Here is an 18,510-nt window from a genome sequence, read left to right as displayed (position 1 = left end):
ACTGTCCGTCCACACATACGACTCGGTTCTGCTTCTATGCCCCAGCTTTGTTTACTTTTTCCCACCGAGGCTTCTAGACTTCTGATTGGCCAACATTTCTGCACGGTTAGGAATCTAGCGCCACCTGCTGCTTTGGCATGTTCATAGCACCGTTTTCCTTCATTTCCGCCTTTATGTGTGGACGGGATTATTTTTAAAACGAAAACGGAAAATCTCCGTTTTCAAAGATACCCGTGGACGTAGCCTCGGTCTCTGACTGGAAGCGCTGATTCGTCATTCAGCTTTTGTCAGACTAAAGTAACTGTTAAAACTGTTTGAAAAGCTCAGCTATACAACAAGGAGAGATTGAGAATTTCCTTTTAGTTCTCAGTTTATTTGATATTGACAAAAGTTAGTCAGTTTTGTCTGTTCTTCTGTAAAACAAACTAAGATTTATTTTTAGAATTAATATTTTGTTTCTAAGTGGAATTGACAATTTAGTCTGTTTCGTTTGTTCTATTTTGAAACTTAAACGCTTTAGCGGCTGCCTTTTGTGTAGTTTGCAATATTTGCCTTTATTTATCTGAAAAAGTCTCATGTTCCTTAAGTACATCTACCCTGTTGAACTTATTATGGGAAATAAATATTTAAAAACAAGCTGCTGATTATTTCACATTTTACTTGTGAGCAACGGCACATTTAAATCTTACAAATATAGTTATTTGGCTTATATCGTGATAGATATCGTTATCGCCTGAAATGAAAAAACATATCGTGATATGAAAAAATCTCATATCGCCCAGCTCTAGTAAAAACTATAACTTTAATCTCAGCCAAACCGATTTACTCAGGAACAAATAAAATACTGAAAAAAGCCAAACAATAACATGTTTAAGTTATCTAAGTGACTTATACATGTTTAACCTGAGGAGCGAAAGACCGCGGGGGTTTGAAAATGATGTGCCGGGGGTTCGCTGTTCTCTATCGAGCTGATGGGTAACAGAAGTCTCTGAAAACGTCGGAGGACTTTTGCAAATATGCGATGTCTTGATAAACCGAGCAGATATTTGAAGTTTACACAGCTACATTCTCGCCTGAAAATATGTTAAAAGTTAAAAGTAGCTGCCGCTATTGTTGGAAACTGGAATTGGCTGAGCCGCGCTATGAATTCTGGGATAGGTTGGGCCATAAAGGACACACCCGACCCATCCTTCAAATCTGGGGAAAGGAAGGACGCATTTGTCGGCCGCATTCGGAGGAGTCTTTGAATTTGGACAGGCTTTGTCGCGCCGCTGTGATGTAATCGGCCGACAAATGCGGGCCCTGAATTTGGACACAGCTACGATACCCGACACTGCTGCTTCTTCTTCTTCGGCGTTTTAGCAGCTGGCATCCTTGTAGATGCAGTGCTGCCATCTTCTGTTTCAGCCCGTTATTACACTCTTAAATTTTACTGCTTATTCCTGCGTCTTTCAGACGACGCGTCGACTATTAAATTAGTTGTCGACGATTTTGATAGTCGACTCGTCCTGATATCCACTTAAATGGCCTGTATTTATATAGCGCTTTTCTAGTCCCTAAGGACCCCAAAGCGCTTTACACAACCTGTCATCCACCCATTCACACACTGGTGATGAAGCTACATCGTAGCCACAGCCACCCTGGGGCACTGACAGAGGCGAGGCTGCCGGACACTGGCGCCACCGGGCCCTCTGACCATCACCAGTAGGCAACGGGTGAAGTGTCTTGCCCAAGGACACAACGACCGAGACTGTCCAAGCCGGGGCTCGAACCAGCAACCTTCCGATTACAAGACGACCTGCCAACTCTTGAGCCACGATCGCCCAAGGACATTATACTGTCACTGCTCTATCAAAATTTAAAGCGAATTTCCTCATATTTTTCTCAGAAACAAAAATCAGGTAAAAAAAACTAAAAAGAAAAAAGAAAATTGCATAATTCTTTGTTTTTACATTCATCGGGTCCCAATCAGCCCAAATAGCAAAGAGAAATTTAAAATGCATGAAATGAAAGAGTTCGGGTCTCGGGAGGTTAAATTATGGTTACGTGGTGGGAGCGGGATCCCTCCAGAGGCTGGACCACGCAGTTTCAATTTCTAACTCATCAAACTGTTCAGTGACGCCCTCATCCTCTATGGATAGGTGCCACTCTGACACAGATGGAAACATTTGATTATAGAATCAGGGCTATTACTCAGAACAACTCTCTATTGATTTGCGGTGACCTTCCCCTCAATGGGGACAAATGGATCCTTACCATGCCAACAAAACGCCCGATACAGCACAACCGAGTCCCCACAGTGGAGAGACTGGAAAACAAATGCTTAGCGAGCACCATGAAAAACCTGATTTGAAGGGAAAGATGTCTTTCATCAGCGCCGGCCAACATTTAGTAGACTGGTTGCTTGAGAGGTCCTTTACACAGCCAGGATGCTGAGTGTACACTAGTTTAAACATGGCCCTGGTTCAGATTAGGTTCAAATGAGAGACATCCTCAGCCTCTAAACCAACGAACATCCACAAAGGAATGAGAAGTTAATTTAATGAGTACATTCAATGTTACACACATTAAGATCCATCAGAGCGACCATCTAATCCCAATATTTCTTTGAATGTTCAGAGATGACAGCTTATTTCATTAATGCGTCACTCACTGGGCTGTCACAGCATATTAATGCATGCCATACATCACTCTGGCTCCAAAATGTAGCTAAATGAACATCTGCCATTACTGCCAGCAGACTGAAATAAATACATGTGTGAAAGGTGGAAAATTAATTAAGGGGCTGGTAAAGAGGTATTATTCAGCAGACAGGAATATCTGTCAAGGCAGCTTGGCCAAAGGAGAGCAGTCATGACAAAAAGCTCTTCTGAAGGTGTTCTTGTTCATCATTCTGCAATTCTCTCACAGGATCAGAGCTTTAAGAAGACCTGGCTTCATACTCGTCTGTATTAATCGGTTCAAACTGTCGTCTTTTATTAGGTTTTTTTTAATATTCTTTCAGAAACAAGCTGTCAATAGATTTGATTTTACATTAGCCTCTTTCTTACAATGAAGTACCAATCGATGCCTTCTTCTCTCCCTTACAAGTCCTCTTCTAGGCAGACTTCTGGGGGCTGTGCCAGAGAAAATCAATTGTTTTTGAAATGCTGGCGAGCTGACGGCATCATCCCACAAACAGCACACACAAAGAAAAATGCCAGACCGTTAAACTGTAATTCATCATCTTCATTTGGCCGTGAGAGGAATATCGTTTATCGACTTCATTACCTGATCTCTTAGCTAAGGCTACCAACCTGCCCTGCTCTGCTTTTAAATGTCAAGAGCCATTAATGAGCTTAGCATTATTTGGTATTTGAAGGTCTGACAACCCATCGATGAACTTATCATTTCGCTGAACTCCTCACTTCATACCACCTCCAGCCTTCGCCCACACACACTGATAACTCAACTTAATCCATGCTGCTCGACGGCACCTCGGCTCGAATGTCTCCTGAGGCCAGTGTGGGTGTGACAGATGGGTGGGAAACTGGTGCCCAAAATGAAATAGCTGATGGGTGCAGCAGACATTAAAAAAAGAAAAGGAAATACCGAGGTCCTGGTGGTGTAGAGTGTAAGCAAAACAAATGTAAACAGTCAGAAAGGACAGGTGGAGGATTTCCACAGGCTTTACAGAAGCATTTCCACTGCAGCACACACTTATGCTACACTATCCCTTTTATAGACCTTTTTGTTAGAGTGATGTGAAGCCTGCAGTGAAATGCATTAAAGGCTTTTGTAATGGGCTGAGCTTTCTGGTCAGCAGCAAAGGAGTCTGCAGCTTGGTGCAGTTAGGCACTGTGGTGTGGTAGGTTCCAGCATCCAACCTCATCTGTTACTGCACGATCTAGTTTAGCACACATCTAGCTAGGCTTCCAGACATTTTTACTGGTAACTGTGCTGCAGGAAACAGTTCATCAATATAGAAATCAACGAGCACTTGCTGACAAAAATGCCAATGAATGATAATGAAAGACAAATTCAAGTATTATCCTTCTAACAAAAGCACAACTTCCTCGTCTTTAAGCTCCTAAAGCATGTTAGAAGCTGCATTTGCAGTGCAGGCTAATGCTAACATGATATTTGGGAGCTGCAGTCTAGTAAACATAAGCCAGCCTTTTCTGAACAGACAGCATACCCTGGTTAAACCAATATTATAAATACTGACTGGTTATTGGTGGACAAATGTATAACAGACGCACTCCTCAAAACTGGTTTTTAGTTCTGTGCAGGGATCCCACCAAAACCAATACTCACTGTATCAGTCTTTCACTAACACTTGAAAAATGCAATATTACTTGTTGTCCTTTGGTACCGCAGCCAGCAAACGTAGCAGGGTGACCATTTTTTCCAGACTTTAAGGGAACAGTAAGGGCTGCAAGTGATCTAGTGCTTACATGATGAAGAGAAAGTTGGAAGTCAGAGATTCCCAGTCCAAATCTTTTCTCTTTACTTTTTTAAACCTCGTGAGCCCCCGAGGGTCTTTCTGAGGTCCCTGCTCAAAGATGACAAGCCCAACATTAATACAGGACTTCTCTGAAATTACAAACTCATTTTGACACCATCTGCAGAAAACTGCTTGTTTTTTGAATATTTTGTGAAGAGTTACCCACACACTCACATACACTGGGCCGAGTTGTGGGATGGTCCTTTTTGCCCCAAATCGTTTGAGCCAATAGAATCACGGTAACATCAGTTCCACCAATCAGAAGCTGCAAGGCAAGAAACACACCTGATGCTAAATTTACAACACATGCCCTCGTCCAATCAAATGTCTGTAACTGGCGATTTTTGATGGGAGACGGCTCTGAGGCATTGTGGGAGTTAGTCAGGAAACGTAGTCGGCAAAGGTGAGTCTGATTCACATTACTGGTTATCAAGCGTCAAACACATTTGTGGCGTTCTTCTGGTTGGAGCGTGATGAAAGTTGGCTTTTAGAAAATGTATTGTTCACTTTTTTGTTGTTTTTGCTGTTTAGTGTTCGCAGAAATGGGGCAGCTAAAAAAGTCGCCAGATTTGTTTAAAGAATTCAAGTGGAGTCATTTCCACTTCAGAGTAACAACATGCCCACAACAGCTTCATCTAAAGCTTTTGGTAAATCGTACCCACCAGATCCTTTAGAGATCCAGATGTTCCACATCCACATTTGCTGGGTTAAATTATTCATTCTCAGATTTTTCTTATTAATAATTCTTACAAAGATGTTAGATTTGCTCTCACAGCAGCACAGGATCAAACCATTTGTAAGCAGTTTTATTCAGCACAAAAAAAGCAGGATAGTCTAATTAAATGGCGCTCGCTCCAAAGGGAATAGGGACAAAATTTCAAATGAAGAAAAATATCAAGACCCTTCGGTGCTCCCAGACTTTTAGAGAGCTACCACTTCAGTCTCATAATTCACATTCATTACAACAGTATTTAGTACAAATGTGACAAAAAGTGTCATAAATATACAAAGACCCCCTGCTTTACCCTCCCACACCCACACAGTTTTTTCAAACTTCCTCCAAGTCACAGAAAGAGGCCGTCTATGCTGACGCAAAATGCTTGTGTCAGCTCTGCACGTCCTTACCAACGCTAGGCTCCTCTCCCCATCTCACCTATGTGCTTTGTAATCCATTTATACGCTCGGTCCGTTCGATGCAGTGTGTGTGCATTAGGCCAATGTGTTTTCTTCTGCTTTTTAAAGTGTGTAACAAATGAAGTTAGAGAGGAAAATGATTTAGAGGAACAAGAAACCTGCAGGGTGCTGTGAATGAAGACGTCTTTCCAGAGTGAGAATCAAAGTCGAACAGACAAATGTACTCGTTTACACAGAGCTGCTTTTATGCTGTTCACTGTATTATCATGGGCAGTCAGTCATGTAATAGACTGCTGTTAACCTCCTTTGTAAGGAGATCAGGTGTTATTGGGCAGAACGAGCCTTCAGGCATAACCTTGGACAATAGTGAAAGAGGTTACAATGGTGATGGCACTGATACAGTCTTTACTACAGACAGAGACAAATGGTAAGGGGAACTTTTCTGTGCACGTGTGCATGCACTTTTAAGAAAGTTAATGTTCAATTTTAGAGAACGACTGGATGGTTCGAGTAACGGCATAATTTTAGCACTTACAGATCCGACAGTGAGTGGTTCCCGTTACTCATCCAGTCTGAGAAAGCACTGGTTGAAGTGTTTGTGTATTTATTGATTTCTTTTAAGTAATTGTGTTTTATGTATATTATGGTTTTATATTTTTACTAATGCTTTATATGCTTATATGTGTGCATGCTCGCACATGTGCATGTGTATGTATGTATGTGTATATATTAGGGGTGCAACGATACACAAAATTCACGGTTCGGTTCGATACTTTGGTGTCACGGTTCGATATTTTTTCGATACAAAAAAATGTTCATGCCTTTTTAATTTGTCATTTATTAAAATTATAAATATATATTTTAACTCAAAAGTACAGTTTTTGAATTTAACCCTAACCCTTGTGCGTGTTTTTTATTTTGACAGCGAATGCGCACCTGCGGACCACTTATGTGCAGCCCTGGTTATTTAGCTCGTCATATTGCAGCCACAGAAATTCTTTTGTCCATGAAACCATAAAGCTGCACTTTCTTTTTGCCTTATAGTCTGATTTGTCATAACTTCTCCGTTTTGTGGTAAGCTTTTCTTTGGCTGTCACTTCTTCACCCTGACCTGTCTTATTTGGCTCAGCAGAACTGAAATGCTTTTACACACGCACTCACATAAGCTCAGCGATTCTCTGCGCGATCAACCTCTCACATGTTTAAGCTGCGGGAGATTTCACTTGTCATGTTTGCATAGTAAGCTAACGATTAATAAGACGATGTCAGAGGAATTGGTGCGCAAATTATCGTCACTCACCAATCAGTGCTGTCGCTCTCTATACACAGTTCGCACGATTGCAAAGTGAAAGCAAAAAAACAAGCGCAAATTCAAACGCGACTTCAATATGTCACATATTGACAGTGGCTCACCGATGCCAATGACATAATTACCCAGCTACATTTCTGAAAGAATGCAAAAGCATTGACATATATTTTTGCTTCCTACAATAGCCCGACGGGCAGGGAAGAGATAGATTTTGGTAGCTCGACTGAAAAAAATCGCTAGCTCCGGGACGTCGGGCTAGCTAGAGAAATGTCTCTTTCCAAAATAAAAGCTATACTATCCGCTTCTTCTGGGCTATATTCTCAGCAGCATAAGGAGAATCATGTGCTAACAGCTGTCTAAATGACTCGGCTAAAGTTAGTAGCATGCTTGTTGTTTTTGTCTTTGCACTAGGATGATGTCGGCGTAAATGTGCAGTCATATTCGTTGTGTTCCCACTAGTGCTTTCAGGTTAATCTCGTTGAAATGACGTTAACGCCACAACACGGCAAATCTCCGTTAACGAGCTACCGCCGATCACTCCGTGCATGGGGCTAGACGGCCAACACGTTAACGAGCTAACTGCGCTAACACACTAGTTCACATCAATGTAATTGAGCATTGCGTGGCACATCCAACATACTGTTTTACTTTAGTGCATGACTCGCTTACCTTCAGGGTCATACGTCACATGAAAATCAAAATAATTCCAAACGCCAGATCTGAATGACGTTCAATTTGCCTGTTGCAAGGAGAGCTTAACTTCTGTCTTGCTAGCTTGCCCTGCGCTCTTCCTTCTGACGATGCTGTCTGTGTTGAGCGCTCAGTGGATCTGCGCTCGACAGTGCAGCCTAGGCGGAGTAGTCGAACGCAGATTCACTGAGCGCTCAACACAGACAGCATCGTCAGAAGGAAAGTTGATAAAATAAATTACAAATGTTGTATTGTTCGATACATATGCGTACCGAACCGAAAGCACTGTATCGAACGGTTCAATATCGATACGAATATCGTTGCACCCCTAGTATGTGTATATATGTGTGTGTATATATATATATATATATATATATATATATATATATATATATATATATATATATTTAAGGTTTATACCTTGTGTTGGGGGGGGGGGGGGGGGGGGGGTTGTGTGTGTGTTTCTGTCTTGTTTTTTATGGACATGAAGTCTGCCAATAAAGATTGAATTGAAATTGAAATGTAATGCAAACATAAAGACATCACAGAGCAGCAATTATGGGGAAAGAACGGAGCAACGGGTTAACTAAGGCAACGTTTTTAAATCGGTTCTGGTCAGCGGGGGCACGCCGAGGTTACGGACCCCTTTCAACTGAAATGGGTGCAAGACAGCAAAGGTTTGTGGAGGACAAGGCACTCAATAATTTAGTCATTTCTTCAAATGCTATAATAAGTTGCTGCTCAGGCTTCTCTCAACAGAAATCGGCCTCTAAACCAAATCCTTCAGACAGCTTCTGCTACGTACTTTGATCTCAGTGCAACAAGGAAGCGCTTCTCTGTCCTTGTAGCAGGTTGTGTTTGTGCTGTATGAGACCGAAAAAACACACATTACAAGGAAATAACCGTTGCAAATGGTCAGTGTCACACTGGATACTGTAGCATGCTTTGGAAGTGCCTTAGCTCTACATTATTACACTAACAGTCATAATAACTGAATAGCTGCTTCGTATCACTGCATTAGATCTGCTATCCATGAACTACGATTGCACGCAGAGGGCAGAAAGCACATAGTGTTTCTACACTCAATAAAGCAATATCACCATGCCTTCGGGCTAACGCTTGACTACAAACAGCCTTCTGCTCATAAAGAACTGCTAATAGTAAACGTGTAGCCTTGTTTTGTGTTCACATTTTCAATTCAATTTTTTTTTTGCACAAACCATTTACGAGATTGTGACCACGATGTTTTCTACATCCCTTAAACCAGCAGAGGTTTGCACAGTAATGAACATGTACGAGTACTGCACAAGTATTCCTTACATCCTACATGTGCACAAACTACTGTTGCCGCAGTGCATCTGCAATAATATCAGTGTAAATGATGTAAAAGTGTCATTCCCATGAATTTACACTGCTTGATGCACACAACAATAAGGAACGCACACCCACGTGTAACAGCCTGTGCGTTCCTTGCTTTCCTTGCATATTTTGCAGTCTTGCAAAATATGCAGGAAAACTTTCCATGAAAGGTGGAAACAACAAACTTTCACTGTCCATCCAGACTACGAAGGAAGAGATATTTGCAGCTGGTGACGCCTGACCCAAATGTTCACAAATGGCTCCACCGAGAACGGCGAGCTGTACTCCATAAGACAGGAAGAGCTGACGGTGGATGGAAATTACTGATGTGGTTCAATGGTAAAACTACAGGGCTTTGAGCAGCTGGTTAAAAAGCTTAATGCAAGATACACCCCATGCAAAAATACATTTCATTTTAATGTTTTTATGTAACAACTCCTGAACAGTTACAAGGTTCAGGAACTTTACTTGCTGTTAAACTACAGTGTTGAGCAGTCTCGTTATACTTTTACTGACAATTTTCAGGAAAAATACCAAAGTTACATTTGGGCTTAGACTTGACGCATGCTGTGTCTCTGCTATTGCATTATAGTGCTGCTAGCACCTCATGCTAATAGATTCACACATTGAATTATGTCGTCTGTCATCAGTGACAGTAACTCACTGGATCGTTTCCTTATATCATCAGAAATATGATCACAAGTTTTATAGAAATACGATGATATTATTTTGAGGTCATATCGCCCATCCTCCATTCCTGTTACATTACGAGCTGATGCAGGTGAAGGCTGGGAGGTTTCTTCAAGCAGCAGCTACTTCCTTTAACAACAGTACCAACGAACACGAACTGGAGAGCACCGACAAACAACAAAGGAACTGTGACAACCACATACTGTACAACAGCTACCAAAAGCTACTTGGTAGCTGAAGGTCTCAGGAGCCTCATCAATGAAGCCTTAGCTCCTAAAGCTAGGCTATCAGCATGCACACTGAAAGCAGGCCTGGGAGCAGTGTGTGTCTCCAGCACCGCGGTGACAGATGGAGCGCACTGGCATCTACCTCCAGGGCTCTGACCTCATCAGAATTTAACTTTACCCAGACTGTGATATACGTGTGCTCGAAATATTATGTGGTCCAAACAAAGCAAACTGGGGTCACTAGTGTGAAATTAATAAAAAACAATAATAAACAATAAAGGGGGATAAAGTAACACAGAGATGGAGAAATCAGAGATTCTCACTAAGATTGAAATGTTGCCTAATTATTCATATGAAAATGAAAACCATGTCTACTGCCATGAAAATCCTTCCTAAGTAGTCTTATCCATATGCGAGAAGCTGTAAGGAGTCTCACCAGCAGCATTTATCACATCAAAGCATTCCTCAGGAAATGGCAATCATTCGAAACGAAACACGCTGCAGTTTCTCCTGGAAGACTTACAAACCCGAGTCCATCAAAACCTCCTTCATTCCTCTCAGTCATAATTAAAAGTCAGCAGCTGTGTGTGTGTGTGTGTGTGTGTGTGCGTGTGTGTGTGTGTGTGTGTGTGTGTGTGTGTGTGTGTGAGATGGGGAATCAAGACGTAGAAAATAGAGTGAAATCTTGTTTCAGAACTTCTCAACATCTGAATCACTAAACTTCAGCTCCAGTCAGCCTGAGGTGTTCAATTAATCAATCAGTTCAATAATATATTCGCTACATTCATTCTTTAACCTGAGATTAGCATTTTTTTAATTAAAAAAAAAACAAAAAAACATTTTAGAGATCTAAAAATTAACTGATGAGTTGGGGACAAATTAGCAGACCGATGAAACACACGTGCAAACATTTTGAACTGAACACACTCGGACAAAGAGTGAAAGAAATGTTATTACATCCAGTCAGTGCCGAGGAGAAAGATAAACCTCTCCCACTTCACAGCATCTGAATTATTACATCTGAGGCTCATTTCAACAAAGCTCTGCACTTAATGCTCTCCAAGAAGTGGAAGTATTATAGTATTATAGCATACTTCAATAGTGCCATCTATTCTGTCTGCTAGATGATGCTGAATCAAGCAGTGTGTGTGTGTGTGTGTGTGTGTGTGTGTGTGTGTGTGTGTGTGTGTGTGTGTGTGTGTGTGTGTGTGTGTGTGAGACAGAATTGGCACACAAACCAAGTATAATTAGTTTTTCCTGCTACTCTTACTTGAAGAGCATATTTATTACTGAGTAAACCACTCTGACAAGATTTTTCTAGATTGCTGTGACTCAATATTAATTTAATGACACTTAAATATTTTCATTCATTATTCTGTTTAAAATTCAGTAACAGACTGATAAATGAACAAACTACGCAAACGGCTCTCGTAAGGCACCAGGACGAGGCTGCGGATAATAAATCTGTTATAATCAAACGTTAAAGTACAACGAAACCTTCAGTAAACTGCAGGTTGGCAGAAAACACTGAAGGAAAAGGGGAATTTTTATTATTAGCTATTTAGTTTGACTAATTAAGAACCAAATTTAAATTTGAAAATGTGACAACTTGAAGACTTGAAGATAAAAATCCTCAATTATACAAGTTTGTTTTGAAAATCTGAGATATCTATGAGCATCAAAAATTAACTCTATTTTTTTTTTATTGTATAACTTAACAGCATTAAAGCAGCACTGATAATATCCAGTAAGTAATTACATGATGTGATGATTTTAAAGCGTTCTGGTCTACTCTGGTAGTTATTTCAGGCTTTTATTTTAAAAATCAGCCACAGATTATATCAACAGATTAACTTCCTGCTAATGAAATTATGCTTTTATTTTATTTTTTTATTTTTTGCTGAAAAAAATAAAAAGATTTTTAAGATCTTGTTCAAATTATTAAAGATGTTTAAGGAGCAGTTACAGATCAAACGTGTGTAACAGATGTGTAACAGATGTGTAACAGATGTGTAACAGATGTGTAACAGATGTGTAACAGATGTGTAACAGATGTGTAACATGCGTGTGATTTTTCTGTGCATTAAAAATCATTTGCAGACGAATCTATTTTAAATGCAGCAACTCACACAGACAAATTTACAACATTTATTTTTTCAAACCAAGCTCAGTTTTTTGGTTTTTTTTCCTGTTTAATCAGATTTCTTAGTTCTGAACAAACACATCTGACCAATCAGATTACTGCGTTTGGCAACAAGTGTGCTGCAGTTCAAAATGCACTCTGGTACTGAACATACAAACAGTAAAATAATCCTATTCTATCTCAGACACACAGCTAGACGCTGCTCTGGCTCAGCCGTCCCTGAAATGATTTCTGTGCCTCCAACTCTGCTAATAGAGCTCAAACTGCCCCCCCTGGACTAAAGTGGTGGCGACACAGCTTCAACTCCTGATCAAACCATGAAATTCTCGCTCTTGAACATTCGATGAACCAATAATTTGAGTTTCTTCCATTTCTTATTTAAAAACATCAGGACCAGCTCACCATCTCCATTTTTTCCCACAGTGCACAAAAATGCACCGTGTTTGTGTGTATATATGTAACACAACAAAATGTGTATGCTACAAATAAAACAGCACTCCACCATCGACCTGGTCCAAGAACGGCGTCTCAACGACAAAGGGTATGGGACGAGTTATCCACACAGGGACAATAAAGCGTTTACATATAATGGCATTATTTGCTTTGCAACAATGGCACCAATTAAACCTATTAGTAGATTTTTGGTGTATTAGTAAACTCTCAGTTTGGGGGGTGTTCAGGGACCTGGACCATGGCTACAGCAGCAGACAGGGTAGAGCTTACTACTGACAAAGACAAAAGTGTACTATACCACAGGTTGCACTGAAGTCATTTGTTTGTTTGTTTGTTTGTTTGTTTTTTGGGGGGGGGGGGCACATGCTATTGTCCAATTCGCCCTGTGACTGCACCGAAGTTCTCTCAAGGTCTCCGTTTGCCTTCTGTTATGCACATACGCTGGGCTGTTGTCATTTTAACCAGACACTCAAACTGAACAGCAATTCTTTAGCAGACTGATCCAGAAAACATCAACGGAAAGAACAACTGAAAGAAGGTCAGGCAGAGCGAGGAGAAAGAAAGGACGCACAGAGAAGCACAAGAGCCCACGACTGTTCAATGGAGTCACTCTGAATAAAGAGGAATAAAAACATGACCGTAAGCAACTCTTGAACTGCGAAAAGTGTGGCTCTGTCTAACAAAAGGATACGATGAGGACAAGTACGACTCTTTATATCCTTGATATGGACCAAACTAGTGAACGAGAGATTAGCACCGCACTGCATACCTTAGTGTCAAACTTATACCCTCGAACCTTGGGAGGACAGATAATGAAGTTAATAATGTAGATCAGTAATGCTGGATGTAGAATAACCACCCGTTAATGTAGCAACCCTATCTGCTCAAATGTCTTTGGGTCGAATATGTAGACACGTCTGTACTTCCTGTTGCCGTTTGTTTCCTCATGACGCTTCTTCGTGTCAATCGCTGTCCTTATTCTACAGTCACGACAGTCACGACAAAATAGACTCCGCGATAGCTAAAAACTGACATGGACAAATGGCAACACCTAGGGCAGAATATTTCCACAACTGCAGAGGTTTGTCACACAATTGTGTAACTTGCCACTACAGAAAAATGTAGGAGTTAGGCTCTATATAATATGCTTGCTCATGCAAGTCATAATGTAGAACTATATCACTGGAGGTCAGCCAAGGAAAATGGATAGCCAGCACATAATAAATTACCACCAGTGAATAAACTGTTGTAACATGGATCAAATTGCTCTCTCGTGCCAAAGCGCACAAAGGCACAACAGCTTCTACAACCATAGCTCAACATACTTCATCTGGTGTGAGGCTTTGCAAGAAAACTCATCCAGACAACATCAGCCTGCATCTGCTGAACACCAGCTCACACCACAGCCAAACACACAGGTAGGAGCTAAAAACAAAAGTACCTGACCGATCCATTCAGCAGAACACACCGTCTGACAGCTCGAGTTTAATGTGTAAGTGCAAACAAGTCCCCTCCCACTCCGTGGTACAGAACTCACCTCCAGGGCCTCGAGGGTCACGAACCCTGTGATGGAAAAGCCGTCAATGATGTCCTCTTCGGCAGAAGTAGACTCCTTCCGCTTTCTTCGTGGAGGTCGAGGTCGGGACGACGAGGGCTCCCTGTCACCCTCCCGCTCTGAGTCAGAGGAGAAGCGAAACACTGAGCCCTTCACGTGGTTGTTCTGTATCCCATTTGATCTCCTCTCCCGATCCCTCTCGGACCTCGACTTCCTCTTCTTCCGGAGACCACTAGATCGAGGGCCATCCATGTCCTTCATTGGAAGCATCCAAATAAACCCTCCTGTTAACCGGGAATCAAAGCCTTCGAGGGCCCAACGCGGCACTGCTAAACCTCCACTTGGGCAAAGACCCCCTTGAGGAGAATCTCCACAATATCCAAGAGAATGTTATCAGTGGGATAGATCCAAGGTAATCATAATATCCAACAGATGAAGCCTTTTATGGGAAACTCAAAAGCGCACTGACTCAGTGAACCCAGCTAGGCTTCACGAAAAGATCCCCAAAGGCAGTCCATCAAATCCTACAGCGGAGGTGTAAAATGATCTATTAAACACGTTATCGCCAAGCTGTCGATTTTGCCAGGGGAAGGACTTTTCAAGTTAAAGCAAATGTCTGCTCAGTGAACGTGCCCCGCCGTGATGAGATGAGCAGGTGCCGCCACATCTTTCTTCTCCAGGAACTGCTCTTACCCAAGGTCAGCAAACTCACGCTCCTGCAAAATAAAGATGGACAGAGAGAGAGAGTGCATGCATTTGCAACATGTTCACTCAGCAAGTTCAACAGTGCATTGGAGCTAATGAGCCATTTTCCGATAGGTGCTGCATGCTACAACAGAAGGTTCTTGGCTTGGTGCATAATGCAAGATGAATGTTTTATTAGTTGCATCTGCTGAGTATACTGTGCTTTTTACACTGCCAGGTCATTAAGCCCCGAGATGAGATGATTATGTGTTGTAAGTGCTCTTTTACTGGTGTCGCAAAAGCTTTTGCCAAGTTTTCTAACATAAACTGTGTTTTTAAATGATTGAGCTCCTTGTGTAAATTATATAACACCAGTGTTATTTTGCTACACGATGGCTTAAGTTTCCTGGGATTATTTTTGGCCTGGTGACAGCTACAAATGTAAACTCTGTGACAGCGCTTCAGCACTATTCCTGCTACAATAATTAAACTGACAAGGTGAACAATATACTCTATTTGTCTGCTCACTACATTAGTTTTAATGCAAATGATCAACATTTTGGCACACACTCACATGCATCAGAAATGACATTTCATTCACTTTCACTGTGCAACATCACTAATAATAAAGTTGCAGCATAAACAGACATAAAAGACAAATTAGACGAGTCAATATTTGGGAGCTGCGCTTGAATAATATAGCTTTGACTTGTAGACATCCATAAATGAATTGCTGAAATTAACAGATTCCCCCTGACAACCTGTTTCAGTTCACCATTCATTTCTTTCAAAACATCACCTTGGCACACAGACATGACTACACTTCTCCTTTCACAAATTAAAAGTAGGTCTAATTGAACAGAGACACGCGTTTGAGGTTTTACACACTCTAAACAAATGCCACGACCCTTTATTAAGGTTATCCTGTGTTTGGCTGCAGAGCTTAGCAGAGCCTGCCTTCACTGACACTGAAGGCATCTGGCTGCTTTATAATATGAGGATGCAACATTCAACAGCTTGCAGTGCTATTCTACATCATTCTCAGGAGCAGCCCAGCAGACTAGGCCTAAAGCCACAGAAAGTCACTCTGGCATCGTAGTCCAAAACACATATGGCTTCTCAGTGTGTCCAGAATAATAATTCCCATCCATTACATCACAGAAATGGTATTCGTATGTTGAAGAAAACTGCTTCAGACCGAACTAACTGCAGGCTTTTACTAAGCCTCCAGAATCCAGGTGGACGTTTCAAGCACAGAGGAATGAACCCTTTTCTGCATCACCACCCAAACCAAAAACCAATCTGTCACAGTCAACCACCATCTTCAACTTTACAGTGTCTCCTTGGACACGGGCTGTCATGTAGTGAGCTCATCTGGATTCTGCAGCATGTATGCTCTGCTCGACCCTGCAAAGTGACAAATGTTTTAAGCATGCACAGTCACAACCATTTTGGGGGGCTTGATCAAAGATATACACAACAAAGGCACTAACAAGCCTGCATGCCAACAATTAAGTGTGCATCAACCATTTACAGCTATTCATTTCACAGTACATGTTCAGTCTTCTAACAACACCCCCAAGAAGGCAAATGCACCTTTACCGTGATAATGCTTCTAAGCCTTTTTTAAGTACCTGTGCCTTTAACCTGATGCCCCATGCCAATACTCATCTAATGGCACACAGACACTGTGCAAATAGCTCCCAAAATATCGCTTATTTAAACACACACACACACACACACACACAAACTGTGTCCTAGCACTCGCCCTGGCTTTTCCAGTTCAGCAAAGACTCTTTCTCTTGTCTCAGCTCACAGTCCCTTTTTGTCTGCCTGTGCTGTCAGTAAAGATCTCAGGCTCTGTAATCCAGTCCAGCCCACAGCAGCAGCAGCGGACTGGCACTGCCTCCTGCTCCGGCTCTCCAAGCTTCATTTTCTACTATAAGACACACAACAAAAGCAAGCCTCTCTCTCTCTCTCTCTCTCTCTCTCTCTTCTTTTTTTTCCTTTTGCTCCAAGACACGTCATGCAAAACCAAGAATTGCAAACCCTTGCGAGTGGGGAGGGACCGTCCGGACAAGTTGAAGGCCTTCAGTCACTAAAGAAAAAATAAAGATAAAGCACAAGAAGGTTTGGAGCTGGCAAAATAAATCCCGCGAAGGAAAACCATAGGGTATCTCCTCCTCCTCTCCCCAGATCCGAGCTTCAGGATCCCGGAGAAGGGAGACCGGGGCGCAGTGATACGGCGATGCCGCAGTGCCGCTTTACAGGCTGCACGCTTCCTCCTCGGCGCAAATAGTGCTGTCCGTGGACGTTTGTTCTGCGAGTAACGGTAAAGATACAGTACGGCTACTAACTTAGCTGCAAGTCAAATGTGCTGGAGCCACTTTGTACAGTCTTGTTATTTCCGAACTTAATTATGATTTGCAACCGGCGCATTTTTAATGTTTTTATCGTACATGCGTGACAAAATAATTGCAAATGCGCGTCAGGTGAACGGTTCAAGTAGGAAGTGGTGATGAATACTAGAAGAAAGTGTCCGGTCATTACTTCATGAACCTCGGCTTTATCATTAAATGGTAAAATATGCATTCATTAGCATAATTGCTTAAATACTCAATTGAACAGCAGCCTGTGGTCGTTAACGCCCACCAAGCTAAAGACAAAGCCACACAATTGATTTTATGGAGAAGAGAAGCAGCAACTCAATTTTTTATTATTAGTTTAGCGACTGTATCTTTATTTCATCCAAATTATTTAGTAATTTTAAATAATTCATTATTTATCCCCCTCCTTCAGGACAGATACGTTAGCTACAATGTTCTCATAAAGTATGAACTCTTGCTTCAAGGACACCTGTGGCCAACTAACTCCACCCAACCAGCACTGCAGGTGGTGTCTGACCTTACAGCAGCGGCAATGAATAATAAAAGACTAAATAAGCACAGCATATTTTCGACATTTAAAGACAATATTTACCCTGGAAAGCTGCTTCTCAGCACTGAGTTGTTAGTCACCCCAGCCTTTGCAATCACACAATTACTTGCATGTGTGGGGCCACGAGATTATGCGTGTCCCGAGTCTCCAGCGCTCACGGTGTTGCCCCAATAAGCTGTCAAAGCAATACGTGCGCTTTAGTAAAGGTTCTGAAGCTTATTCATTATGTTGGTGTCGTGTTTTGCATTTATATTGTAATAAAGAAAGAAAACATGGAGTTATTCAACATCCAGGTTGTGCACCATTTGGCAGGAATAAATCTATTCAGTTCAGGTCACTTCACTCAGGTTGTTCAGTGTCATTCATGAAAAGCAGTCAAGCATCAGGCTGAGATTTACAATGGCTGCTGGAACATGCTTTGCTCTTTTAAAGTCTTCTGCTTGCATGGAGACATACCAGGTGAATAATACCCTCACCAACATAACCTAGGAGCACAGTTATATTTATATTTAGATGCAGAAAGGTGGCTGAAGATGTTTTCACTGTCTGCCAACTGAAAATCAGTATTTAAGTAGTAATGCATGTTTTATTGCAGATAATTAATCAGATAATATATTTTTTTAAAACTTTAATATTTGCAGCTTTATGTTCCATAAATGTGGATCGAGTGAATGCCTCGCAGCACATGTCACTGCAGCATTACCACAACATGCATTGATTTTTAGGTCCATTAATACCGTGGGGTGAGCATTAATAACAGTGCAACAACAGTGTGAAGTTGTACTATATTCAACAATAATTCAATTTAATAGCAGCTTTATTGGGTGTAGTGTCAAAACCTCA

The 18,510-nt window shown here is 41.5% G+C and overlaps 1 protein-coding gene across 13 annotated transcripts in view; it reads right to left on the bottom strand.

Annotated features, from left to right (window-relative positions):
- The window catches only part of auts2a (activator of transcription and developmental regulator AUTS2 a), a 349,430-nt gene extending 331,620 nt beyond the window's left edge, over nt 1-17,810 (bottom strand). For 7 of the 13 annotated variants that reach the window (XM_026183216.1, XM_026183220.1, XM_026183225.1 and 4 more), the window contains exons 1-2: nt 16,780-16,988; nt 14,029-14,762 (exon numbers count right to left, since the gene is read on the bottom strand). In XM_026183216.1, the coding sequence (XP_026039001.1) occupies nt 14,029-14,316 (288 nt within the window). In that variant the 5' untranslated portion in view covers nt 14,317-14,762; nt 16,780-16,988. Of the gene's footprint in view, nt 1-14,028; nt 14,763-16,779; nt 16,990-17,087; nt 17,220-17,709 lie in introns of those variants that run through there. The other 6 variants (XM_026183221.1, XM_026183223.1, XM_026183232.1 and 3 more) reach the window with 3 other exon arrangements.
- Between the last annotated feature and the right edge of the window lie 700 nt (nt 17,811-18,510).

Source organism: Astatotilapia calliptera, chromosome 10 (genome assembly GCF_900246225.1).
Source record: "Astatotilapia calliptera chromosome 10, fAstCal1.2, whole genome shotgun sequence".
NCBI lineage: Eukaryota > Metazoa > Chordata > Actinopteri > Cichliformes > Cichlidae > Astatotilapia > Astatotilapia calliptera.
Note: the sequence above shows the minus strand (reverse complement) of the source record. Positions and strands in the feature narration are given on the sequence as shown.